Genomic DNA, 26,504 nt, shown 5'->3' on the forward strand with positions numbered 1-26,504 from the left:
GAAGGAATTGATTCTGGGGCAGATCTCACTGTGGTATAGGTGCGATCAGTTGTGACCAATTTGGGTATACTCACTGGTAAGCCTTGGTACATGGTGCTTGTTCCAGTAGCCATTGAAATGTGGCCTCACACTTCCCTGGGACCTCCCCAGCTGCCACAGCCCCCTCAGAAGGTCTTGGTTAGACTCCGTGCATGTGTAATGCTCTAATCGCCTTTCCTCTCTGAGCTTCAAAGATCGCTTTCTTTCCAGTCTGGCCGTCTCTCCTATTTTCTACTCTCTATTCGTGGGTTATCTCTATTTGTTGAATAAATTTTATGATAATCTAAACTGAAAAAGCAAGACATGGCCCTTGCTGAGCTGAGAAGTAGACAAATAAATCCAACTTATTTGTTGTCCTGACAGTGAGAACAGTATTTTGATGGATACCCTTCTAGTCTTTTTTCTCTCTAAAGATGCAATCATAATCTTTTGTAGCCTGTGTTTTCCTTTTATTGTTTCATTTCACTTTAGAATGCTTCCCCAAACCTTGGGGAACCATATTACCTTGGGGGTAATAATCCAAGTTGACTCGTCAACATGGGAAGCCCAGATGAGAAATCCGTGGTGCTGCCCATGGAGAGGACTTGGCGGAGGCTGGTTAAGCTGTCCCCGTGGACGAGGGAGGGCTTTGCTCCCAGGAGAAACATGCTTTCCTCGAGGGTCTCTCTAATAAAGGCTGGATTCCTGGTGGTCTGTCTTCATATTTCCATTGCACAGAGGCCTTCAGCCATAAGGCAGGAGCTTGGGTTCCATTCTTCAGTTCCCAACTGCCCTTTCTCTCTTCTAGACCCCTGAATCTGACAGAGACCCTGTCTCTTCCAGGCAGGATCTAGTGATTGTCTCATCAGCTTCACAGCTCTTGCTTCCTCTCTGGGAAAAGATGAAGGGATGATGCCCCCTTCCTGCCCCCTGATGCCCTCTGGGACTTGTGTTCCATCAGGACATAGATGTGGACATCCTGGCCTTGGTCAATGACACCGTGGGGACCATGATGACGTGCGCCTATGATGATCCCTACTGTGAAGTTGGTGTCATCATTGGTAATTCAATTTGACTTGATTTTCCAGGTCGGGAAAAGGGGTTAGTCTGGGGCTCAGTTTTAGCAAACCGAGTACATTCTGTGGGAGGGTACTGGCACTTTCTGTTCATGAGATGTAATGTGGAAAAATGGAAAATTAATGCATTCATTTGACAAGTACTTGTGGAGTGCTTCTTGGGTGCTAGGCCCTGTGCTCTGCGTTGGGTTTGCAGTGGAGGTAATTCCTGTATTCCTACAGCTTTCAGTGGGGAGCTGGGTGAAAGGCCTGAAAGGTCCAGACAAGTAATATCAGGTCATGGTTGGTGTGATGACAAGAGGGAAGCAGGCTGAGGTGACTGAGAATGAGTGTGATAGAGGAGGGAAGACAGGTCTCTCTGAGGGCAACATTTGAGCAGGGACCTCGGGGGATAAGGAGGAAGCAACAAAGTGGAGATGGAGAGGAAGAGAGGCCCTGGCTAAGCAAGGAGGAGACCTGTGGCCTCTGAGGTGGGATTGGTCTGGGATGCTCCAGGAACCCTAGAAGCCGGTGGTGGCTGAACCAAAGTGACTGAAGGCTGAGAGGACTGGGCTCTTCAGGCCAGAGAGAATGGACAGGACTGGGCCGACTGCACAGGACATGGGACATGGTCCCTGTGCGGTCTTTGGCTTCCATCCTGAGAGGAGGCAGGCAGCAAGGCCCTGGAGGACTTCGGGTGGGGGTGGATCAACGGGATATGCATTTTTAAGAAGTGCATTTTGGCCTCTGCGTCAAACAGAGAATTGACTCTTGCGGGCAACAATGGAAGCAAGGTGACCAGCCAAGAGGCCATTCCCCTGTGCACATAGGACATGGTGGGGTGTCGCAGCGCAGTGGAGGTATCTGCTGGGTGGTCCTCAACACCTGAATGGGAGGGGGTCTGCCAGAGGCGTCCGTGAGAAGGCAGTGTGGGGGACCGGAAGCTGGGTGGATTGGGTTTATCAGCTGTTCTTGAACAGACCCTACCGTCTCCACATCCCTCTCCTAGGGAGAGTTTTCTGAATCGCTCCTCAGCTGGACATTCCCAAAGGGCAGGATCTTTACACCTAAGGGGCTTGATCTGCCTTCCCAGTTCCCAAGACCCACAGCTCGCCATGGGATGGGCGCCTGCAGCCATGGATTCAAGCCCCGTCCATTGCGTCTCAGCGACTGCATCTGGCAGACTGCAGATCGGCTGCCACGCCTAAACTGTGTCCACGCTTTTCTTAGAAAAGCCTTTTCCACGTACTGCATTACATTCGCTTCTCTCATTTCTTATTTCTCATGTTGGCTTTAAAATCCTCAGACCAGAGCATCAGACAGGGGAAGACACTTTTAAAAAATAATTTTTTAAGCAGCTTTGAGCTGTGAAAATTCTCATGTAAGGTGTACAACCCAGTGGTTTTTAGTAGATGTCGAGTTTCCTGACCGTCACCACGATCCAGCTGTAGAACATTTCCATCATCTTGTGGCGGGGGGGGGGGGGGGGGGGGTCTCCCACGGACTGTCCATTTGTAGCCACTCCCCAGTATTCTCGTGCTGGAGGCATTTCCTTGGAGTGATTTTGTGTTTGAGTAATGGAATGTTGTGTTCTTATGTGATAGCTAATCGCTGTCAAAGATAAGGATGTAGCTTCTGCTGGGAGGAATTTGTGGCAGTCCTTGAGTAAAGAATATTTTTAGTATCAATAGAGAAGAGGCTAAGTAGTTTAGGGAAAGGATTAAAAAAATGACTGGGTGGGTGAATTTTTTTTTTTTTTTTTAATTTCCAAGGTTAGGTTCACTCATCCTCGTCTTTGTAAATGTGCTCTGTCAGCTTTCATCCATATTCATGGGACTTCCTCACAATCAGCTCCATTCAGGACAGCAAACCATTAACATCTGAGAAGTGTAGACTTGACATATCAGCTTTATTCCTCATGAACTCCCAGGCTTGCCAAAGCTGCTTCCCTCAGTGAGAACCGGCCCGGGAAGTGGATCAAAAGCACTTTGTGGTACATTCAGAGGGCTCTCAGGCACTTGAGAGGTCTCTGTGTCTCTGCCCAGCTGGGAGCCTTTTGGTCTTTGCCTGTTTGCTCTGATCCCTCGTGCAGGCACTGGTACCAATGCGTGTTACATGGAGGACATGAACAACATCGACCTGGTGGAAGGCGACGAGGGGAGGATGTGCATCAGCACGGAGTGGGGGGCCTTCGGGGACGACGGGGCTCTGGAGGACATCCGTACCGAGTTTGACCAGGAGCTGGACCTCGGCTCTCTCAACCCCGGGAAGCAGCTGTGAGTCCCCTTGTGCTGTCATCGGGGCGTTGGCATCAGGAAATACCCAGTCCCTCAGGTACACCTTGAATGTGGGAGGCTTTCCAGCTGTCACAAGGCCAGGCTTGGGTTTTAGTTTCATCGGGCACCTATGAAAGTGAAGGCGAAGAGATGGAGTGATCTCCTCTAGGTCATAACCCAATTCTAATTCAGTCCCTAATTCAGTAGTGTGTACATGTGGGGGAGAGGGGCTACCCCTGGGGACCAGGTGATTCGCGTCCTGCCCTCTCGGTGCCTTCAGACGCTCAGCCACAGAACAAACCCAGTGCAGCCCAAGGGAGCAGGACCCAGGGAAGCTTGTAGGTGCTGCGGTACCTTCCCAGCTCAGGTCTTGGGGAGTCTTTCTCGGCTCTCACCCCATGCTCACCAGGAGAAGAGCTACTGGGGGTCTGCATCAGCTCCGCCTACATGCTGAGCCCCAGGAGCTGCACGTCTGAGTTTTCTTTCCTTTCTATGCACGATGTCTTACACGTTATTGGTTCTCATTAAGTGTTTGTTGAATGAAAAGGTATTTAAAAATTTTTTTTTAAATAATTTTAGGCTTACAGAAAAGTTACAAAAATGGTTCAAAATTCCCCTTCATCTGGATTCTTTAAGTATGAATGTTCTCTCTCTGTTTCTGTGTGTATGTATATACATGCACATATACACAAAATGTCTGAATAAAAGTACTTTTCTGAGCCATTTGAAACTAAGTTGCAAACGTAATATTCCTTCACTCCTGAATACTTCAAAGTGTATTATCTGCAAACAAGTATAGTCCCTCACAGAACCAAAGTATAATCGTCAAAATTAGGAAATTAACACTTAATCAGTTCTAATATCTAATTTACAGACCTTACTCAAAATTCATTAGCTGTCCCATTAATGTTCTCTATAAAACAAGAAAAAAGGAATGGTCCTGGCCCAGGCTCTGTTCAGGATCACACATGACAGCTTGTGGCTTTCTCCTGAGCCTCTTTGAGCCTGGAAACCCTCTGTAGTATCTCTTTCTTTTTCGTGAGCTTAAAGCGTGCAAGCCATTTATTGTACAGAATGTCCCTCAACTGTCCGAGGTTTCCTCGTGATTAGATTCAGGTGTGCATTTTTGGCAGGACGGTCACAGAAGAGACGTGGGCCCTCCTCAGTGCATCATGTCTGGAGGCCCTGGACGTTTGTTCATTCCTCGCTTCGCTCCCCCAGATCACTCGACCAGGGGGCTGCATAACAGGTTCTTCTCCCAGAGGTGGTTACTATCCCTTCTGTCATGAATACTGTCTGGTGAAGAGATACTTGGAGACTATGAAATATCCCCTTTCCCATTAACTTTCACTCTTTATTTTGAGCATCTGTTGAAGAATTTCTATAGTCATTGTCTTTCTTTGTTGTGATTCTCCTGTAAACCATGGCTTTCCTGTCTCCTCCATCTATCTGTTTATCCTCATAGGAATCCTCATAGGATTTTTTCTCTTATTTAATGGGGTATCATTTCTTCCTATCATTATTTATTTTGATGCTTGGATATCTCCACATTTGGCCAACAGAAGCCCCTTCAAGCTGGTCCTGTGTCCTTTCGATGTGTTCTCATCACTTCTTATGGACTTCCTTATTTTCTGGCCCTGTAAGATGTTCCAGGCTTCTTGTACGTTTGTCTAGCCCTAGCCAATTTTCCAAGAAGCTCTGGTGAGTAAATACTTAAAGTACCTCCTAGAAACCATTCAGACAGTAGCACTGCATGCCCAGAAAGCACATTTCTGCTTTGGACATCCCTGCTCCCCCAGGCACACACCCATCTCACCGGTGACACAGCAGTTATGGCCCAAGACCATCATCACCCTCATCGCCCTCATCACCCTCGCTCTCTCCATTTCACCTAAAATAAATTTCATTCCCCCAAACCCAACCTGGACTTCTTTTGATTGTCTTCTGTTTCTGCAATGTTCTACGACTTTCTCTAATGAAATAGATAAAAGTTGATTAGAAAACAGGTTGTCCTTGATTTTGTGCCCTATTATGTTGGGAGAATAAAAATTAAATTCAGTTGTTTGCCTGGGAAACAGTTAGTCATTGCTTGTCGGATGCAGATTCGGAATCGAGGTGTGGGCAGCCCAGTGGGAGATTTCATCCACACTATTGGAGAGCCTTTCAAGCCCATCTCCCAGACACAGCTTCTTTCTTTCTTGGCCAAAAGCATGGCGTAGGCATTGGAAGCATCTGAAAGTTGGATTTATCATGCCACGGGTGGTGGTCTGGGGGGCACCTGAAATCCCTTAGGTTGAGATTCCTTATGCCTAATATGAGAATGTATCCCCATGGTCAGGGGTGATAAAGATTCTTGGATTCAAGCACTTCATGAGCAGGAAGGAATCATAGATCTCCTCTAGTGCAGTTCTCTCCTTTTATAGGTTAGGGGAGTGCAGTCCAGAGGAGACCAGTGAGCTCCCAAAGGCACCCGAGGCTGTGAAGGGGCCTAAGGGCCTCTGACCCATGGAGTGGTGCTTCCATTTCTCATGACCCTTGGCCACGGGCCGTGGCTCACGGGCCTGGGCAAAGGATGCTACACACCCATAACCATAGCTGTCACTGATCTGTTCACCAAATCGTAGGTTTGAGAAGATGATCAGTGGCCTGTACCTGGGCGAACTTGTCAGGATCATCCTGCTGAAGATGGCCAAGGCAGGTCTCCTGTTTGGTGGCAAGAAGTCCTCTGCTCTCCACACTAAGGGCAAGATTGAAACACGGCACGTGGCTGCTATGGAGAAGTAAGCTGCCGGCTGGGTCCCTTCACCTTGTATGTGTAGCGGGTGAGGGTGGGTCGCCAAGGCGTGGTGTGCTTATGGCAGTGGCACAGCGGAAGGGACCAGATCCATCCTGATCTTCACCAGGACACCTTCAGACCTGGGCCCAGCTTTGGGTGCGTTAGCAATGCCTGCTGCCACTCGGATGTGGCTTCTTGCTGGTTTCATCGACCAGGGAGTCTGGGGTTGGAGGCCTACGCCTTTCTTATATTTTGCTACCTTCTTCCTCCTGCCTTCACCACCTGAAGTGGTGACTTAAAACTTTTTTAGGGTCCCAGATCCCTTTGAGGATCTAATTCAAATTCTGGACCCCTTACCACAAAAATGCGTGTTTGTACTCAATTTTGCTTATAATATCGGGCATCCCTGGGCCCATGCATGTCTAAGTTAAGAGCTCCCACTATAACAAGAGGCTTCTGTACTTGGTACTGTTGGGGACTGGCCTTGGCTTTGGTGACTTGAGGCCTCATGCAGAGGTTCCTGCAATGAGGAGATGGCTGGTGAAGGCGACTGCCTCCAGTCCACTCAGGGTCCTGTTCTGCAGGCTTAGAAACCCTGGCATTGGCCTGAGCTTTGCAATCAGTTTCGATTCTGAGCTCTGCAGAGAGGCCTCTGACTCCTAGAGTCTGTTTGTGCAGAGCATGGCAGAGCCTGAGTTTCTGTGGAGGGCAGAATAGTACAGTCAGGTCAAATCCTGACCCTTGCACTTCCTAGCTCTGTAACTGGGGACAAGTACCCCACTCTACACCTGTCAGATCTTCAGACGAGCGCCTGGCACATCCTGACAGCTCAGTGAATGGTGGCCGCTATGATCATTGTTGATACGGTTTTCCTTATTATATCACAATGTGTCAGCTTGCTTGTATTCACAATCCCGAGAGGCGGGAAAGCTGGTTCTCTAGGGGACTTCCACGGGATGGCGAACCGTGGTCCTCTCATTGCCGTCCCCTGGCCAGGTATAAGGAAGGCCTTGCCAATACAAGAGAGATCCTGACAGATCTGGGCCTGGAGCCTTCGGAGGCCGACTGCATCGCCGTGCAGCACGTCTGCACCATCGTCTCCTTCCGCTCGGCCAACCTCTGTGCTGCGGCCCTGGCCGCCATCCTGACACGCCTGCAGGAGAACAAGAAGCTGGTGCGGCTCCGGACCACGGTGGGCGTGGACGGCACACTCTACAAGATACACCCTCAGTGAGTGCTGTCTGCGCCCCACACCCTCCACCCCCGAACAGAGACCCAGCACGCTCTCCGAACTATGCTGCTTTTCTGTGGGGCTGGAGCCAACCACCTCCTCCTGCTGCTGAGTTTCCAGGGGAAGGAGAGACCGTATGCCTCTAGCTGGCTGGGTTATTTTGGGGGGGATTGTTCTTAAAGAAATGCTCTGCTAAACCTGACTAGAAGGGCGTTCACCCAGACACTTATCCATCTGTCCATCTATCCATCCAGCTATCTATTACTATTGAATACCTACGGAGATTGGAAAGTAAAATACACTCAGTTATAGATGGGGAGAGATCCGAAGGGCAGAGGTTGCCCAAGTTCACAGGAAGGATATGGTAGGAAAATGCAGGGAAATGAGGATTTCCCAGGAGGAGGGAGTGGGAGAGCCCCTCTGGCTGAGAGAGGTGGTGGTGGGAGTCAGGCAGGTATATGCTGGAAAGAGCTGGGGAGAGGACCCTTCCCCTTTGGACGCAGGTGATCCTCGGCTAATACATATGTGCACACATGCCCTGCTTATTGAAATATTAGTGATGAATAAAATAACCACTTCTTTGAGCCTCCAAGTGTCCTTTCCATCACCCTAGCTGCCCTAGCCCCTCCCCCCAGTCAGCCCCTTGCCTCCCCATCCTCCGGTGACTGAAGGGTTGAGCCCAGCCCAACAAGACGGCTCAGGACCCCCATTCCACACCTGTGTCTGTCCCCGCTGGCCAGACCTGGGCCTTTATGGTTGTTACACATTTTGCCATCGCCCCTGCCTTCAGATACCCAAAGCGACTGCACAAGGTGGTGAGGAGACTGGTCCCGAACTGTGATGTCCGCTTCCTCTTGTCGGAGAGTGGCAGCACCAAGGGGGCTGCTATGGTGACCGCGGTAGCCTCCCGTGTACAGGCCCAACGGAAGCAGATCGACCATGTGCTGGCTCTGTTCCGGCTGACTCGAGAGCAGCTCAAGGATGTGCAGGGCAAGATGCGGACAGAGTTCGAGAACGGGCTGAGAAAGGACACCCACCTGACGGCCACGGTCAAGATGCTGCCCACCTACGTCTGCGGGATGCCGGATGGCACAGGTGGGCTGCGATCAGAGCTCCCGCCCAAACTCCTTAAATCTAGTTAGGCTTTAATTTTTTTTTTTTAAATTTTAAAAAAAGATTTTATATCTTTGAGAGAGAGAGGAAGAGAGAGTACGAGCAGGGGAGAAGGAGAGAGGGAGAGAGAGAAGCAGACTACACACTGAGCAGGGAGCCCAACTCAGGACCCAATCCTAGGACCCTGGGGTCATAACCTGAGCCAAAGGCAGATGCTTAACTGATGGAGCCACCTAGGCACCTCAGGTTTTTAGTTTTAAAAGGCTTGTATTCATGTCTGTAATGGAGGGAGGGGGAGGAGGGTAGAAAGTCAGTACAGTGATTCTATTTGCCTTGGTGGATCCCGGGCATTTGCAATGGACAAATACCCTAGTGAGGTCACACGTGTGTCTGCGTAGCTGAGAACATGGCGTGTACATCATGCTGCTGGCGACGGAAGTCCAGGCTTTGCCCTCGGAGCTGCCATCTGGACACTTGGACTTGTCTGGCTTGTCTCCTGCCTGGTACCCTGCCTCTCCTCTCCCAGGGCTTGGCTCTTCCTCTCTGCTCTCATTGCTTTCTGCCCCTGACTTTTCTGACACTTGATTCTTCTCTGTGCTCAGCCAAGAGGAGCCACGACCCAAGGGGGTCCATTCTTTAGACAACTGACTTCATCTCTCTGAACCTCAGGGGCCTCACCTAGAAATAATGACCTTTGTAAAATGCTCTAGATCTTGTACTTTGTTTTGGAATCTTTAATTTCATCTCATCCTCAGAACCACTTGGGATGTTTCACAAAGAAAAAAGTGATTCCCATTTTATTGCTGCCAAAACAGACTCAGAGAGGTCAGATGGCATCCTCAAGGTCGCACAGCTGCACTTGGGGACTCTCAGCAGCAGAGATCTTTCCAGAGCCAATATCCTTCAAGTCTACATGGGAAAGAAACTAAGAGCAGTAAAAGACAGCATTCAAGTGTTTATTCTTTCGTCCTTCTCATCCTTCTTCCTTCAGTTTTTAATTTTAATTTTTAAATCAAGATTTTATTTATTTGAGAAAGAGTGAGAGAGAGAGCATGAGAGCGGGGTGAGGAGCAGAGAGAGACAGACTCCCTGCCTAGCAGGGAGCCTGACGTGGGGCTCCATCCCAGGACACCGTGATCATGAGCTGAGCTGAAGGCAGATGCTTAAATGACTGAGCCAGCCAGGTGCCCTGCCTTCATTTGTCAAAGTTCCATTAAGCACCTACTGAATGTCAGGCTCTGGTCCAGGCCCGGTGATAGCACGGGGAGGGAAACACAGTCCCCACCCTTGTGGAGCCTACGTTCTGTTGGGCTTGCAGACAATAGACAAACACCATATGAGGCCCTGTAGCAGCAGGGGCTATGAAGAAAATCGGGAGAAGGCTTTAGAGGGCTGGCTGGGAGTGATGTCTTTAGCAAATTCAGGAAACAGCAGAATGACCAGTGCGGACAGAACAGAGTGAGAGAGGCAGAGGGCAAGGTGAAAGGTCATATAGGACAGGCTCTGATGCTCCGCCATGTCAGAGAAATGAGAGATACTGTTGGGGTGGCCTTGGATAGTAATGGGGGGCTGGCTTCGACATGCCTTCTTGTGAGTCAGGAGCAGGTGTGGGAATCCACACGTGGGACAAGCAGGGGGCAGGAAGAACCCTTTCATGCTCATGGGGAATAACTCCTGTAGGCCATAGAGACAGGATGGAAATATCCCCCAGATTTCACTGTGGTCAGTGTAGCCTGACTTGGATTCGCCTTCAGAGGCTCCTTGAGCTTAAGCATCATATGCAGCCTCTACCAGGTAACAAGAAAAGTGGGCTGGCCTTGGACTGGCTCAAAGCGCCGTCCAGGGCTTGGAGGCTGCGCTGGGGAACTGCCACTCTCCTCTGGCTCGGGAGCCCCCAAGGAGAAGGCTCCGAGTCGGCTCTGGGTCGGCAGCTCCTCTTCCTCTCAGTGCCTCCACACCAGCCCCTGCTCTCTGCATGCTAGAGGAACGCAGTGCCCACTTTTTCCCCCCGCAGAGAAAGGAAAGTTCCTGGCCCTGGATTTGGGGGGAACCAACTTCCGGGTCCTCCTGGTAAAGATCAGAAGTGGACGGAGGTCGGTGCGAATGTACAACAAGATCTTTGCCATCCCCTTGGAGATCATGCAGGGCACCGGCGAGGAGGTATAGGCGGGTTGGGGGAGTTCCACGCCCTGGGGTGCCGGCCTGCCGGCCTGCCACCCCACTACCCCGTGTTGCTGTTGGCCAGGGACGACTGCCCCTTTCTCCCCGCAGCTGTTCGACCACATTGTGCAGTGCATCGCCGATTTCCTGGACTACATGGGCCTCAAGGGAGCCCAGCTGCCTCTGGGCTTCACGTTCTCCTTTCCCTGCCGACAGACAAGCATCGACAAGGTGGGACAGCCCTGCAGACTTGTAGGCAGCCTGGCGTGCTTCCCTCCTCCCCGAGAGGACTCTCACAGGGTCTGGGGCTCAGGGTAGCTGGGGAAACGTAACCAAGCCTTTGAACTATTTAATGTTTTCCATTTCTTATGTTCTATTTTCACCTTTAGGAAATAGCTCCTTGTATGTATACACACTATTTTTTTTTAACTTTTTAAAAAATTAACATATAATGTATTACTTGCTTCAGGGGTTACAGGTCTGTGATTCATCAGTCTTACACAATTCACAGCACTCACCAAGCACATACCCTCCCCAATGTCCAGAACCAGCCACCCCATCCCTCCTACTCCCCACCCCCCAGCAACCCTGTTTGTTTCCTGAGATTAAGAGCCTCTTATGGTGTATCTCCCTCCCCAGTTCCATCTTGTTTCATTTTTCCCTCCCTACCCCCATGGCCTCCTGCCCTGCCTCTCAAATTCCTCGTATCAGGGAGATCTGATATGATATATGATAATTGTCTTTCTCTGACTGACTGACTTCACTCAGCATAATACCCTCTAGTTCCACCCACATCATTGTAAATGGCAAGATTTCGTTTCTTTTGATGGATGCATAGTATTCCATTGTATGTATATATATACACACCCCACATCTTCTTTATACATTCATCTGTTGATGGACATTTAGGCTCTTTCCATAGTTTGTCTATTGTGGACATTACTGCTATAAACATTTGGGTGCACGTGCCCCTTTGGATCACTACATTTATACACACTATTTTTTTCTAAAGATTTTATTTATTTATTTGACAGATAGAGATCGCAAGTAGGCAGAGAGGCAGGCAGAGAGAGAGGAGGAAGCAGGCTCCCTGCTGAGCAGAGAACCGGATGTGGGGCTCGATCCCAGAACCCTGGGATCATGACCTGAGCTGAAGGCAGAGGCTTTAACCCACTGAGCCACACAGGCGACCCTATACACACTATTTTTAATCACCATGTTGTGGGAAAGTAAAATAGAGGCTCAGAGAGGTTAAGTCAGTTGTCCAAGTTGCCACATCTATAAACTGTGGTGGAAGGTTCCAACCCAGGGCACCAGTGTGAGAGCCCAGGCTCTTGCATTTTGCCTCTGGGGGAGACCAGCACTCAAAACCAATGTCCTGAAATCATCTTGGCTTTAATACACAGTATACCTATATATATAATTAAAACCCGCAAGTCAAGAAATAATGTCCTTGTTGTACGCATTACACTCTCTTTTCTATCCCATCTCATTTTGGATATGAGAAGCTTGAGCCACGCTGGTCTTATCTGATGGGTCGGTACAAAATCAGAACTGGAACAGATCTCTTCAGAGCTCTGAGAACACCATGGAAACACCCATGCCAGCAGCTCCTTCCTGTCCTAATTAAATCAGATAATGGGGAGACAGGGGTTTAAAGGGCTGAATTATCTGGTCACACACCTAGCTCTCTTAAAATTAAAAATGCCAGAAGGCTAAGAGCCAGAATATCCATTTCTCAAGATTCCATTTTTCAAACATGTGCCGAGGAGGAGTGATCAAGGATGTTCACTACAGCACCCCTTTTTAATAATGAAACATGAGAAATCGCTCCCATGGCAGCAGAGGGTGACTTAAAGACACTGGCAGAGCCATCATAAGGAATTACTTCCTTGATCTGCGTTTACCAGGCACACACGTAGTGGTGCTCAGTGCCGGACACGGTTCTAAGTGCTTCGCAGATGCTACCCACCGGACTGGGAGGAACAGAGTGAGAGCGTGGGTCTGGAAGCTGAATCTGGGCTTCTTACTGACTGAATGACCGTGGGCAAATTGTTTAACCTCTCTGGACCTTGGTTTCCTAATTTAAAAACTGGAGATAAAAATAGTACTTATTTCCTAAGTATTCTTTATTTCTATGCAATTATATTTGAGGAATATTCTGCTCGGTGAAGACATGGGGCAGATCCACATGAACTGACCTGGAAAGGTCTAGAAGACACATTATTAAGTAAGAAAACCAATTTCCAGTAGTCCACACACAGCGTGAATTTATTTTAAAATACACGTAAATGGAGAGAAAGAGGTCTGGAGGGAGTCCTATCAGCCTGAGAGTAGAGGTTACCTTTCAAACTAGGGGGATGGGCAGTTAAAGGGGACTTTGTCCTTACCAGTAACACTTTAATTTTTTACAAGGGCAACATATTACTGTATGACTGCTGCTATTAAAAATTAATATACCATTAAGGCAGCTGTGTGCAGCTGTCCATAGTCCTGAATGATCAATGAACCCCCAGGCACAGCAGCTCTTCCTGACCCAGGATACTGGGTCTCGAGGCCTCTCCCAGGAGTTCTGATAAGTTCATGGATACTCTGTTAAGAGGAGGGGGAGACAGACGGACAGCTGGGAGCAAAGCCACTGATGGCTAGGGAGAAAAAAGAAAGACATTTAAAAATATATTATTTTTTGTGTAATAGCAACATTTTCAACTGGGGGTGGTGAATCTCTGGTGTTCTAGGTACATCCACCAGTGAAGGGACAAGGGAGCCGAACTACCCAAGGACTTGGAGAGAAGGAGGGAGACCAGGGTGAGATGGCCATCTAGCCCATGGGGGTGAGGGCACTGCCGTCAGAGCTGTTCACTCCTACTCCCACCCCAGCAGCTGTCTTGGCCTAGATGCCCCATCTAGACCTGCCCTCACCCCACCCCCAGCTCAGGCTGCAGAGTCTAAGGCTAGACTAACTCCGCCTTTTGTTAGGAGTATAAACTTGGGCTTTCTCTTAAAAATGAAAAATAGGATGCCTGGGTGGCTCAGATCTGCCTTCAGCTCAGGTTATGATCCCAGGGTCCTGGGATCGAGTCCCGCATCGGGCTCTCTGCTCAGCAGGGAGCCTGCTTCTCCCTCTGCCTCTCTCTCTCTCTCTCTGTCTGTCTCATGAATAAATAAAGAAAATCTTTTAAAAATAAAAAAATGAAAAATACGTTTTCTCAATATTGTAAAAATTATACAAGTGAACTTTGGGAAAACTAGAAAATATGGACACACAAAAAGGAAGGACTAAAAGGCACCCATAATCTTGCACCCAGAGAGAACCCTTGTCAACTTGCTGGGATAGGCATTGTTGCATACCTTTTTCTAGATACGAATGTGTCTGTGTGTGTCTGTGTGCGTGCGCGCGTGTGCATGCATGTGTCTGTGTGGTTTTTAAAAGAATAATATCTGCATTTGTTTAGTGTGTGTTCACTTTACAGTGTGTGATGACCATCTTTCTCTAACATTCACTGTTCTCTGACAGCCTGATTTTTTATGACTGTTTAATATTTTCTATATTCATGCACAAGATAATAGATCTCTATCATTGGAACGATAGGCTGCCTCTAGTTTTTCACTGTGGAACCACGCTTTGATGGATATGTTGCAGCTTTTACCTTTAATCACATCTTCATCTGTCCTTGACTGAATTAGACATGGAATCACGATGACCCAGGCCTAGTGACGAGCAGCCGACCACAGCACTTTGCATCTCTCTGATGCTGAGGTTGGGTAGTTGTCCCAGCAAACTATTGCTCAAATGAATTTCTCCTCCTCTCCTTCAGGCAACACTCATTGAGTGGACCAAAGGCTTCAAGGCCACTGACTGTGAAGGGGAAGACATGGTGGACATGCTCAGGGAAGCCATCAAGAGGAGAAATGTATGTTACAGTGTTGAGGCTCATGCCTGACCTTGCGCCTTTTCCCAGGCCCCTTTGCTCTGCCACCCTGTGCCCCCCTTGGGCTGATACTCCCCTCCTGAGACTACCTGGTGTGCACACCCAACTTTACAGTTTGGCTGCTTCCTTTGCAGGAGTTCGACCTGGACATAGTTGCAGTTGTGAATGACACAGTGGGGACCATGATGACCTGTGGCCATGAAGATCCTAATTGTGAGATTGGCCTGATTGCAGGTAAGTGGTCAGGCATGTCCCATTAGTCTACTCATGTCTGATCTTCTGGTGGTTTCCTTTTTACATGGTGTGGGGCTGGGCCAGGGGTGGGGCTGGGCGTGGATGGAGCATTGTTCCATTACACAGATGCTCTAAAGCCAGCTTTGTCCATGGCAGAGATGAAGTTAAGATCAGGAGTCCAGGTTTCCTAATTTCTAAAACTTTACTTAGTATCTTTCTCCTTAAGAGCCCTAAGCCAACGTTGTCCTTTGGTTGAGGAAGGAGAATGACACAGAAAGACGAGATTTTCAAATTAGGGTCTTGGGGCAGATTATCTGGAGTAGAAAGAGACCACTGTTGGCTTGGGGCTGATTTCCATGCAGCTCTGATGTACATCTCCTCTGTTAGCTGACCTCTTCTGGCTGTGGGTATGCAGGACGGGGAAGAGCTGGAAAGAAACCTAGAAGGGAAGGGGGTGGCCTGACATGTGATAGAGGCATTTGAGGGGCCTTTGAGAGAATTCTGGCAATGATTAAGGGCAAGGTTGGATTTCAGAGGGCTGACTTTCTAATTGGCGAGGAGATGGGTAAGGATTTGAACTGGTAAAGACAGAGGCGATGAGCATTGCAAGTGACAGGCACAGGTTAGTCATGACAGAATCAGGGAACGTTGTTCCAGTTGTCTGTCTGGGCTTCCTGAAGGGAAGCAGTGGGTAGAACAAGGAGATGGGGATATAGTGAGATGCTTCCAAGGCCAGCTAAGAGGTTTCATCTCACTGGAACGCTTAGCCACTTGGTAATGACGGACAGGTTCCTCACTCTGCCTGGACTTGAGTTTCCTCATCTGTGGTAGGGGTCAGGCTAGAATTAGGAGGGCAATGGGGTGTCACTCATTTGATTGAATATAATAGTTGCCTGGACTGTTGCACTGAGAATAGTTCTGAGATCAGGTCAGGGGCAAAGGAGAGAGAAGGTGGCCACAGACACCAATGTTTATGTCTCCAAGACTAGATAATTCCTCATGGTCCCTTCTAGCTCTGGCTGCTAAACATGACTACTTGGGAGCCCATTTTGGGTGCCTATAGCTTCACAGTAATGGTGAGGATAAGGAAGAGATGATGATGTGATGCGATGGTGAGGAGGAGGGGGAGGACGGTGTCCTCTCTTGTACCACATACTGTGTGGAGGAAGCATCTCGTTGTTTTCTTTAGAATAACCCTATAAGGCAGGGATTACTTCCTTTTTATAGATGAAGAGGAGGGACCTCTGAAAGACGAGATTCTTGCCTGTAATCCCTGTGTTGTGAGTGTAAAGCTGGAATTCACACCCAGTTGTATCTGACTCCAAGCCTAAATTCTTCTCCACTGCCCTCCTCTGCCTCTTTAGAGCCTGGGGATGTCTCTTGAGACTTAAGTCCCTTCATGATTCCTTTCAGGAACAGGCAGCAACATGTGCTACATGGAGGAGATGAGGAACATCGAACTGCTGGAGGGGGACGAAGGGAAGATGTGCATTAACACGGAATGGGGGGGATTTGGAGATAATGGCTGCTTAGATGACATCCGGACCCAGTATGACAAGGAGGTGGATGAGGGGTCCTTGAACCCTGGCAAACAGAGGTGAGGAGGGCCAATGTGTATATTTAAGCAGGATATTCAGTGAATGACTTTATCAGACCCAGGGAGGGGTACTACATTCATATCGTAGCCACTACAGCATTGTATTTTAATTATACGTCCCCATCAGAGGTCAGTGATGTGTCTTATTGGAACAAAAGCAAAATACAGGACAAGTTTCCAAGAAGTAGAAAGAAGGGGTGACTTTTTCTAATTACCATAAGGTACCATAAGGTCTAGGGTGGCTTTGGAAGTGATTTAAACACAGTAACCAAGTTCACTCACTGTGGGCCAAGTGTCACAGAACAGGGGCATGCTGATTCAGTGGGCCTGCTCAGGGTGGGCTTCTAGGACATCCTAGAGGTCAACATCCTCAGCCTTTCAAGGGCTGCTACCAGGTTGGTGACCTCTGTTGTTCTGGGGGTAGGGAAGTGACAGCGGGTGGCAGATGGGAGCACTGGTTCTCAGTCATGATGTCATGTCCCACCAGGGGCCACAGTCACTGGGGAGGTAGATTTCCATTACTAGCCACACCAAAAATAAGGAAACCAATGAATGATTCTTTAAAAAAAAATGAGTACATTTTTGCTTGTGTTATTAGCTAGCTTCTCAAGGAAAAGAGAAAGGGGCAGGTAGGGGTAGAGGAAACGTGCTAGGAATTGATAATTAACTCAGGCCCATCCATGACAGCAGGTGTTGGCAAACTTTTTCTGTAAAGGACCAGATTGTAAATGTTTTACTATGAGGCCATATGGTCTTTGTCATAATGAAGCTCAGTGTCTTAGTATATAAAATAAGATGAAAATATAGATTTATCATGATGATGATATCCCAGTGGGGAAGTTGAACAGATAGGAAATGTAATGGGATATGTGGGCCACAGATGCCATGTAACTGTGGAACCAAGAACCAAGTATCCATACAAGGAGATACCTGGGGAAGGACAGGGCTAGCCTTAATCATCCTTGGGCTTCCTTTAGCACTAGTCTTTGTAGCTAGGAGGAAGATGAGCTGTGGGGAGCTCAGCTGAACCAAGGCTTGCTCCAAAAAGAAGGGACCTTATCTCTGAATCCCAACTTGGGACATTTGAGCATCATGGCTCTTCTTAAGGGGCAAGTGCCGCATTCTTCTTTTTTTAAGATTTAATTTATTTATTTGTCAGAGAGAGAGAGAGAGAGGGAGTACAAGCAGGGGGAACAGCAGTCAGAGAGGGAAGCAGGCTTCCTGCTGAGCAAGGAGCCCAATGTGGGACTCAATCCCAGGACGCTGGGATCATGACCTGAACCAAAGGGAGATGCTTAACCGACTGAGCCACCCAGGCAGCCCAGCCCCTCATCACTGTTAGTAACACTGTCTCACAGGCCTGTGCACAGTGCCTAGTCAGTGCCTGGTCAGGGCCTGCTGGTTACAAAGTCCCTTCTCCTCTTGTTTCTTCCCTCAGGGAGCTCACAGCCTGGTTTAAAAGGAGGGTTTGGCTCCCTTCCAACATGTTTCAAGATCTCCTGGTGTGTGGAGTTTAAGTATAGTATTTCACAGAGCAGAATCTCTAACGGAACAGATATCTTCAAATGCAAAGCCGAGGGGCATCTAGTAAACCAGGTTCATAACACAAAGCCAGGGAGAACTGGCTCTGGGACCTGGAAAGGAACTCACTCAGTGCCCGCTGTGGACCAGATGCTGGCCTCCCAACACTCTTGCAGGATCAGGCTTTTGCTCTCTGTTTTACAGATGATGGCCCACAGTACTTGCTCCTGTGCCCAGCATGGGGCAGTGTGGGGACCTGCCTTCCTCCTGGTCCACAGGGCTCCAAAGACTGGCTGTTCCACATCGTGCAGACTTCTGCATTGCACTTCTCTGGGCCTATTGCCCACTCTGTACCGCCCCAAAGCAGGCACCTGTTGGATGCCAGTGGTCTACCTTCCATACCCAGACCCATGGTCCTTTCGTGAACCACTCACCAGGGCTGATTTTCCTGCTCATACCAGCCTTATCCCTATTCTCCAAACAGATACGAGAAAATGACCAGTGGGATGTACCTGGGGGAGATTGTGCGGCAGATCCTGATTGACCTGACCAAGCAGGGTCTCCTCTTCCGTGGGCAGATTTCAGAGCGTCTCCGGACCAGGGGCATCTTTGAAACCAAGTTCCTGTCTCAGATCGAAAGGTAATGTGGGATCAAGTTCACCTGGTCGTGTGAGAGGCCCTGACTGGAATGTGCTGCTGTCAGGCTGGGGTCCAGCAGACTTGAGATTTAAAAATAAAGACATGAAGGGCCTGGCTGGGCAAAAGGTTTCTTTCTGGAGCTGCTCTGTCTCTCTAGCTGCATGAGGAACCACAGCACATAGTCAAAGGGCCCGTCGCGTGCCTGGGCCCTGAGCTTCCTGAACTGTTAACACAGGAGTTAGCTTAGGCTAAAAAAACGGATCCTTTTTTGTTTCTGAAAAGATGATATGTCCATAATATGAAAAAAAAAAAACAACAACTTTTAAAAAATCACCCATATGCTTGCGACTAACTGTAACTGTTCTGATTTTTGCGTATTCCCTTCCAAGTTTTTCAATGGGTGTAAACATATTTTAATAATTACAATCATAGCACACATATCATTCTATATGTTATTTACTTAGTATTTGTGTACGTGACAATTTTCCATTATAATTCTGGTTTTCTATTTTATTTTTTATTATGAAAAACTGTAACATATATAAGAGTAGAGGGAATGGTAAAATGACTCTAATGTTTGCATCACCACCTTCAACAATGACCAACTCACAGCCAGACTCAGTCCGTTAATATACTCTTGCTTTTCCCATCCCCAAGCTGGACTAATTAATCAATATCCTGCCGGTGTTTCTATTTTCCAGATGGCCTAAAAGTAATGTTTTTACAGTTCATTTGTTTGCATCCATATCCAAACAAGGTCCATACGGTATAGCTGGTTGATATGTCTTTTAAAAATCTCTTTTAATGTATACATTTCTCCTGTTGTTTCCCCTTGGAGTACATTTGATGAAGAAACTGTCATTGTATCCTAGAAGTTTCCTGTGTTCTAGATTTTGCTGATTTCACATTTAGCATTTTTCTCTCCCTTGTATTTCTTGGAAACTCACAAGAAGACCAAGATGCCTGGTTAGATTCAGTATTGAAGTTTGGACAAGAATATGTCATAGGTGGCATTGAATTTTCTGTCTGTGTCTCTTTTATGTTGTTAGCAGTCACTGATGCTCATTGCCTAGATCTGTGATTGTAAAATGATGGCAAGTTAATGCTAATACTCCTGCATTTTCTAGCTGGAATACTTCTAGAAAGAGAAACTTCCTCCTCTCAACTCTTCGGTGTAATTTCATTTTAAATAGCTGTGTGATGTTACATGATATTGCTGTACTGTAATTTACTAAACTTTCCCTTTAATATAAGATGTCTAGCTTATAATTTATGGATTTCTGCAATTCTGAGCAACACCATAATTATTCTTTTTGTGTTACCATTTGCATTTCACAAATTATTTCCTTAGGAGTAGAAGCATTTGGTTAAAAGAAGCATTTCCCTGTGGACACACTTTTAAAAAGATAGTTCTGGTTTCCACCACCACCAGTGATGTACAAACGTGTTGGTTTCACTGCTTTTCCTACCAGCACTGGTTCTTTTTTTTTTTTTTTTCATTTTTAATTTTTTTTATTTTTTCAGCATAACAGTATTCATTATTTTTGCACCACACCCAGTGCTCCATGCAATCCGTGCCCTCTACAATACCCACCACCTGGTGCCCCCAACCTCCCACCCCCCACCCCTTCAAAATTCTCAGATTGTTTTTCAGAGTCCATAGTCTCTCATGGTTCACCTCCCCTTCCAATTTCCCTCAACTCCCTTCTCCGGTGCTTATTAGAGATTTTGTATTTGGAATTTCTGTCAATTTGCATTCATTCAGTTAATTTTACTGGTCTTTAAGGCCAGATGCCAGCAAGCCAAATACCACTTTGGGAGATCAGGAAAACTCGTTAGAAGTGAAAGCAGTGTACTTAATGAGAGAAATCTGCAGAGCAGATCTTGCTGTCTAAGGAGATGGAGGTAGAATCAGTATCAGTAGCAGCAATTTTGTGTTTTCAGAAATGTTGATCAGCAGATACCCAGCATCCTTTTTTTTTTTTTTTTTTTTTTTGGTCTGCCTTCAACCCGTTAGATTCAAAGTTAAAAGTCATCATCTTTGATGACCAGAGGGATCCTCTTTTGCTGCGGGGGGCATATGGTTTCTTCCTCCTGTGCAAGAGATAAGCAGATAGACTATCTTTGCCTTTTTTTTTTGCCTGAGTACAAAGGAAGATGTCCCTGGACAAGGGTAAGTTAGCAGGACCTATATGCCTCTAGGAATATTTCTTCTGCCGCACCAAAGGTGTCTGCTTTGGATGCTTTGATTTCCTGTTTCTAGGTATTTTATGTATGTTTAAACTTCATGTAATAAAAATCATATCCAATGTCGTGCCAGTTGGGAATGGGAGGTGCTATGCGCACTGTGGCCCATTTCAAAGCACATTGTCCAATGAATGTACCAGGGACCTTGGGGGCGGGGAATCCTGGGCTTCCTACAGTCTCTGAGCCTGAGTTTAAGATTGCTTGTGCTGTGTGACCTGGGGCAAGTCGCTTTACCTCTCTGGATGACAATTTCTTTCCTTATAGAGGATAAATGCTCTACTGTTTAACCCCAATGATCGACCCAACGGTCAAGTAGGGGAATGTACATGAAGGAACTAGGTAAACTGTGATGGGCTAGGTGAGCTAGGTAAACTGTGATGGCCAAACTGTGAAAAGAATTTCAAGTTTTATTATTTTACATACTGAAAGAAAAAACCACTTTTTTTCATCCTATACAAATATTACTCATTCATAAGCAAAAGGAAGGGGCACCTGGCTGGGCTCAGTCGGAAGAGCATGTAACTCTTGGTCTTGGGGTTGTGAGTTCAAGCCCCAATGTTGGATATAGAGATTACTTTTTTTTTTTTTTAAGATTTTATTTATTTATTTGAGAGAGAGAGAGAGACAGAGCATGAGCAGAGAGAGGGAGAAGCAGACTCCCCACTGACTAGGGAGCCCGATGTAGGGCTCGATCTCAGAACTCTGAGATCATGACCTGAGCTGAATGAGACACTTAACTGACTGAGCCACCCAGGTGCCCTGGGTATAGAGATTACTTAAATTAAAAAAAAAAAAATGCAAAAGGAAGAAAGTAAGAACTACCATAATCCTACCAGTATCTAAATAGATTTCCTTCTGCTCTTTTTCTTCCTGAGCAAAGACAAGTATTCAAAAACAAAAACAAACCAAGATCATACGGTACATAGCATTTTACCATCTATTTTTTTCACTTAATATGTTGTGAACATTTGCATTAAACATTATCACGCAAGCTCATCATTGGGATCTACAAAGGATTCTATTACCTGTCTACACCACCATTTACCTGTTGAATCCACTCTATGGCCAGACGGGTTATTTCTCAGTTTTTCTCCCTTGATAACAGTCTTCCCTACATATTCCCTGAGACAGTCAAGGCTATAATCTTACATTGTGTAGCTTGGAAGTCAGAGCTCCATAAGTTCCCTGGGAGATAATCAGGGTCTAGACTTGAGGCCAGCCTGTCCCCACAGCAGGTTCTTCTATGCTTATGGTCCCATGGGCGGGTTCCTGCTCACTAAGGTGCTGATTTTACATTATTTATTAATTTATTCACTTCCCCATTGAATGTACACAGTCCTATGCTGGTTTCTATTGAGAATACAGTCTTACCCTCATAGAGCACGTAGTCTAGTTGGGAAGAAAAAATAGAAAATGAGAAAAAGTTAAGGAGAAGGAAAGTTGGCCTCCAGTTGAACAGGACCCAGGTAGCGGGAGCTCCCATGCTCAGTAGGAGAGGTTAGACTGGGTGTCAGAAGTGGGTGCTTGAATCCCTGCTCTCTATTCTCTGTGGGTAAGTCTCTAGCACCCTGAACCTCAGATTCCTCTTTGGAAAACGCACACTGGATGTGTTGGTTGCTGAATCTGATAAGAACTTCTAGTGAGATAATAGGTTTGAACATGCCTAACACAAGAGGTGCTCACACTTTATTTCTGGAAGGTGGTGGGACTTCCAAGGGCTCGGGGAGGCAGGTCGCAGGCTTCCTTGAGTCCCAGCTTCTGTGGCATTCTGTGCTAACTCAGCCATTGCCTGGATCATTTTTCCCTCCCTCCTCCTGGGGCATTGGGGGCTGGGGGGTTGTGAGTCATGTGGAGCGGGTTTGAGGGCTCCGGGAAGCAGGTCCTGACGTCCCACTCTGCTTGCCCGCAGCGATCGGTTGGCACTCCTCCAGGTCAGGAGGATTCTGCAGCAGCTGGGCCTGGACAGCACATGTGAGGACAGCATCGTGGTGAAGGAGGTGTGCGGAGCTGTGTCCCGGAGGGCGGCCCAGCTCTACGGTGCCGGCCTGGCTGCCATCGTGGAGAAAAGGAGGGAAGACCAGGGGCTAGAGTACTTGAACATCACTGTGGGAGTGGACGGCACCCTGTACAAGCTGCACCCGCAGTGAGTGCACCGGAGAGGCCGGGATGGGAGGGCGTGGACCCCACTCCATCTAACAGACAAGGTGTGAGCCTGCAGGGCTCTCTCCCCCAGTGGTTAGGATGTGGGAGTATTCACCGTCCTCTCTGGACCCCATGCTCCTCAAGGCAGTTGTAATCTCCACGTTGTAGGACTGCGTAAGGATTGAGGGCCCAGTGCTCCACAAATGCAAGTGACTAGTCCTAACTACTCCCACCAGACCTCACGGGGAAGCAATGAGAACTGAGTATTTTGCACTGCACAGAGCATTTGTCAAGTATGAACAGGTTATAATTTTCTTAGCTTGGAGCCAGTGGACAGAAGGATTAATGTAAGTTTGAATCCTGGCTCCACCACTTAGAAGCTGGGAGACCTAGCCCCAGTTTCTTACCATCTCTGAGCCTCAGTTCTTAATCTGTAAAATGATGACAAAAATCTTACCTACCTCATAGGTTGTCATGAGGACAAAGTTAAACAGTGTCTGTAGAGTGCATGGCACGTCACAAAAATGTCAATCATTAAAGCTGTTATTAGTTTTTTTGAAAGCTATTATTTTTCTTTAGTGTTTAATAGTTTGTTTTGGTGAAGAGAAAAAGTGTCAAGTTTATAAAGATTTCCAATCATACTGAAACATATACACGAACATACTGTTATTGTAATCCTGGATCATTAGCTCTTCTTATGATGATGACTCATTATCCAAAATAATGGACTACTATCTTTTCTTGTTTTTCCCCTTAGGATCACTTATTATTATTATTATTATTATTATTTTGTTGACATTTGTCTCATTTGCTCTATTAATGGAAAAAAGACAAAGGAAATCCATTTTTTTTTAAAAAACTAGGGTTTTCTGATTTACTGTGCTGTCTACCATCAACTGTCAGTTACTTTCCTAGAATCATATGGACTTTTAAAATCTTAATTCATAACTGATTGACTAGAAAACGTCCCACAGACAAACTAACCCCCAAGGTCAATGTGCCAGAAGGCAGGGTTTTGGAACGATTCAGTAAGCAGCCCTTCACATTGCTTTCCCTCTGTCACCCCCATCTCCACCCTAACGCTTTAAGGCTTATCTGTAGTTTAAAATTAAAGGAAATGGATCATCTTATCAAAAGAGAGTAGATCCTTAGTGTTGAGATTTTAGGTATAAGAGAAGTGGGATTATAGAAATAAAAATGGATGTAGAAACAGAACTTCCTGTCCTCTCAAATGAGACCCCTGGATAAACATCTTTATTTAAGTTGGTCCATGGTGCTGGGATTGCTTATGAAGTGATATATATACTATGGAATATGCAGTTGAAAGACTCTCATTCTAGCAAAATTAGTTAAAGAATATTTTCATTACTTTTGGTTCCACAAGAATCAGTTATTTCTGATGTGGTACCAACAAGCCTCTCTCTTAAACCAAAACTGGACCAAAGGACAAAAACCACATGATCATTCCTTTTTTTCTTTTTTAAATTTTTATTTATTCATTTATTTATTTGTTTATTTGTTTACTTGTTTATTTATTTGAGAGAGAGAGCGAGCAGGGGGAGGAGCCAAGGGGGAAGGAGAAGGACAAGCAGACTCTGCTGAGCATAGAGCCTGATGGAAGACTCGATCTCACGACCGTGAGACCATGACCTGAGCTGAAATCAAGAGTCAGATGCTTCACCAACTGAGCCACCCAGGCGCCCCCTAATAAGTGCTTTTAAACTGTTATTTATTACACTTTGTATGTATGTTCTATATGTAAAACACCAATAATAGTCTCTGGCTTTAGTAGTTGCTCAATAAAAGGTACAATTAAAACATCTCTTCACCAAGTGGTACAGGAAGCCTGGAGAAGCAATCTGGAAGGAACAAACTAGTTTGGAATCATGCATAAATAAGTTGGTCATGTATGTAAGTGCTGATGATGTTTCTCTCTCTCTCTTTCATAGCTTTTCTCGGATCTTGCAGGAAACTGTGAAGGAACTGGCTCCTCGATGTGATGTGAAGCTCATACTGTCAGAAGACGGGAGTGGAAAGGGAGCCGCTCTGATCACTGCTGTGGCCAAGAGGTTGCAGCAGGCCCAGAAGGAGAACTAGGAACTCCCTCGGGCTTGGACCTGATGTGCCTTGAATACTGGCCAGCCTTTCCTCCGGCAGATGAGTTGGTCAGGGACCAACGCCAAGCTTCTAGCTGACTTCACATTCTGGGTGGCCAAAAGAGTACTCGGGTTCTCGGGTTCTCGGGTTCTTGGGTACTCCTAGCATTTTGTTACTTGGTGTTGTTTTCAGGGGCATTCAATGACATTTCTGATTGGCATATTTGACCCAAAATGGGCCAACTTGTAAAATCAAAGCATTTGGGCCTGAAATAATCCCCTTTTAGCAATTTTTTCAGTTGAGGCCTGAGCTGCTAGTTCTCTATGGCTTTGGGTCCCGTGGCTTTTGGACTTAGAAACATGTCCACAGTCTGCCCCCGTGGCCTGGCTGGCTGAGCTCCCCACTGGGATGCTTCAGCCATTGCTTGCAGTAGGTTGGGTCCTGACTTGCAGATACCCCTTTGAGAAGGATAGGGAGTCATGTAATAAACTGGAGATCTAATCTGACTTGTCCTTAACTCGTCATGCTGACGAGGGAAAGCGAACAAAGACTTTGGAGTATCAGCCCCAGGATGAAGAAAGGTTGGTTGCCAGGCAACCCTGCAGGAATCTTTTCATGCTTAAAGTGAGTTATATCAGCACCTGTAGGATTTTGTTTCTCAATGTTGTGTGTGTGACGTTTGGGGCACCTGTTTTCGTTATACACATGGTTTGTGTTGCTACTGTGGGTAGTTGTTTTCAGGACTGTTAGGGATATGAAATCCAGTAAGTGAATAAAAAATATTTGATTTCCTAAGAATCTTTGCATGAGGTATCAGTATTTCATTGGGGAGGCTCGCTCGCTAACTTCACGTCCTGCTTGTAGAATAAGGACACTGATGTTTCTGAGAGCATCTCTCTCACCCAAACTTCTTCCCAATAGGGAGAAATATACAGAGTATCTTCTGTAATACCTTTAACCATTTATCCGAATCTCATTTGAACAAGTACTTCTCATGACGGGGGCATTTACCACAAGATCCTACAGCCCTTGCTTTTGAACAGCTAAAGTTGACCGGAGGGCCTTTGGACTTTCAAGCTGACATCTACCTTCCTGGAACTCAGCCCTCCCCACCCACCCTGTTAGCCTGCATTCTCCCTTCCAGAACTAATTGGACTTGGCCTGTCCTTGCCCATTTCCCTGCTGGATGTCCTCGATTTCTCCACCCACCCGCCCATTAATCTGAACCACCTGTGACTTCCTACCTCATTACCGAATCACCTGTATGTGTTTCTCATCTGGCCCCTAGATTGAAAGATTTTTTTGTTACCTACATTTTTGTATTGCTCCAGTGAACCCAGGATGATGATGTTCTTACTAAATGCTTACTAGATGGAGATATGGTTGAAAAATGAACTGTTCCAAGAAATTTTCTTTAGAAAGAGTGGAGGCCATTATCATGGGCCACAGACTGACGAGAATAATAT

The 26,504-nt window shown here is 46.8% G+C and overlaps 1 protein-coding gene across 1 annotated transcript in view; it reads left to right on the forward strand.

The window, feature by feature from the left end:
- The window catches only part of HKDC1 (hexokinase domain containing 1), a 40,858-nt gene extending 15,022 nt beyond the window's left edge, over positions 1-25,836 (forward strand). Inside the window, exons 6-18 of the mRNA XM_047701404.1 lie at positions 980-1,079; positions 3,166-3,349; positions 5,974-6,129; positions 7,122-7,355; positions 8,147-8,451; positions 10,484-10,629; positions 10,741-10,860; positions 14,448-14,543; positions 14,696-14,795; positions 16,209-16,392; positions 18,398-18,553; positions 22,709-22,942; positions 24,891-25,836. Coding sequence (XP_047557360.1) covers positions 980-1,079; positions 3,166-3,349; positions 5,974-6,129; positions 7,122-7,355; positions 8,147-8,451; positions 10,484-10,629; positions 10,741-10,860; positions 14,448-14,543; positions 14,696-14,795; positions 16,209-16,392; positions 18,398-18,553; positions 22,709-22,942; positions 24,891-25,038 — 2,163 coding nt within the window. The 3' untranslated portion in view covers positions 25,039-25,836. The remainder of the gene's footprint in view (positions 1-979; positions 1,080-3,165; positions 3,350-5,973; positions 6,130-7,121; positions 7,356-8,146; positions 8,452-10,483; positions 10,630-10,740; positions 10,861-14,447; positions 14,544-14,695; positions 14,796-16,208; positions 16,393-18,397; positions 18,554-22,708; positions 22,943-24,890) is intronic.
- Positions 25,837-26,504: the final 668 nt, after the last annotated feature.

This window comes from Lutra lutra, chromosome 14 (assembly GCF_902655055.1).
Source record: "Lutra lutra chromosome 14, mLutLut1.2, whole genome shotgun sequence".
NCBI classification, from domain to species: Eukaryota; Metazoa; Chordata; class Mammalia; order Carnivora; family Mustelidae; genus Lutra; species Lutra lutra.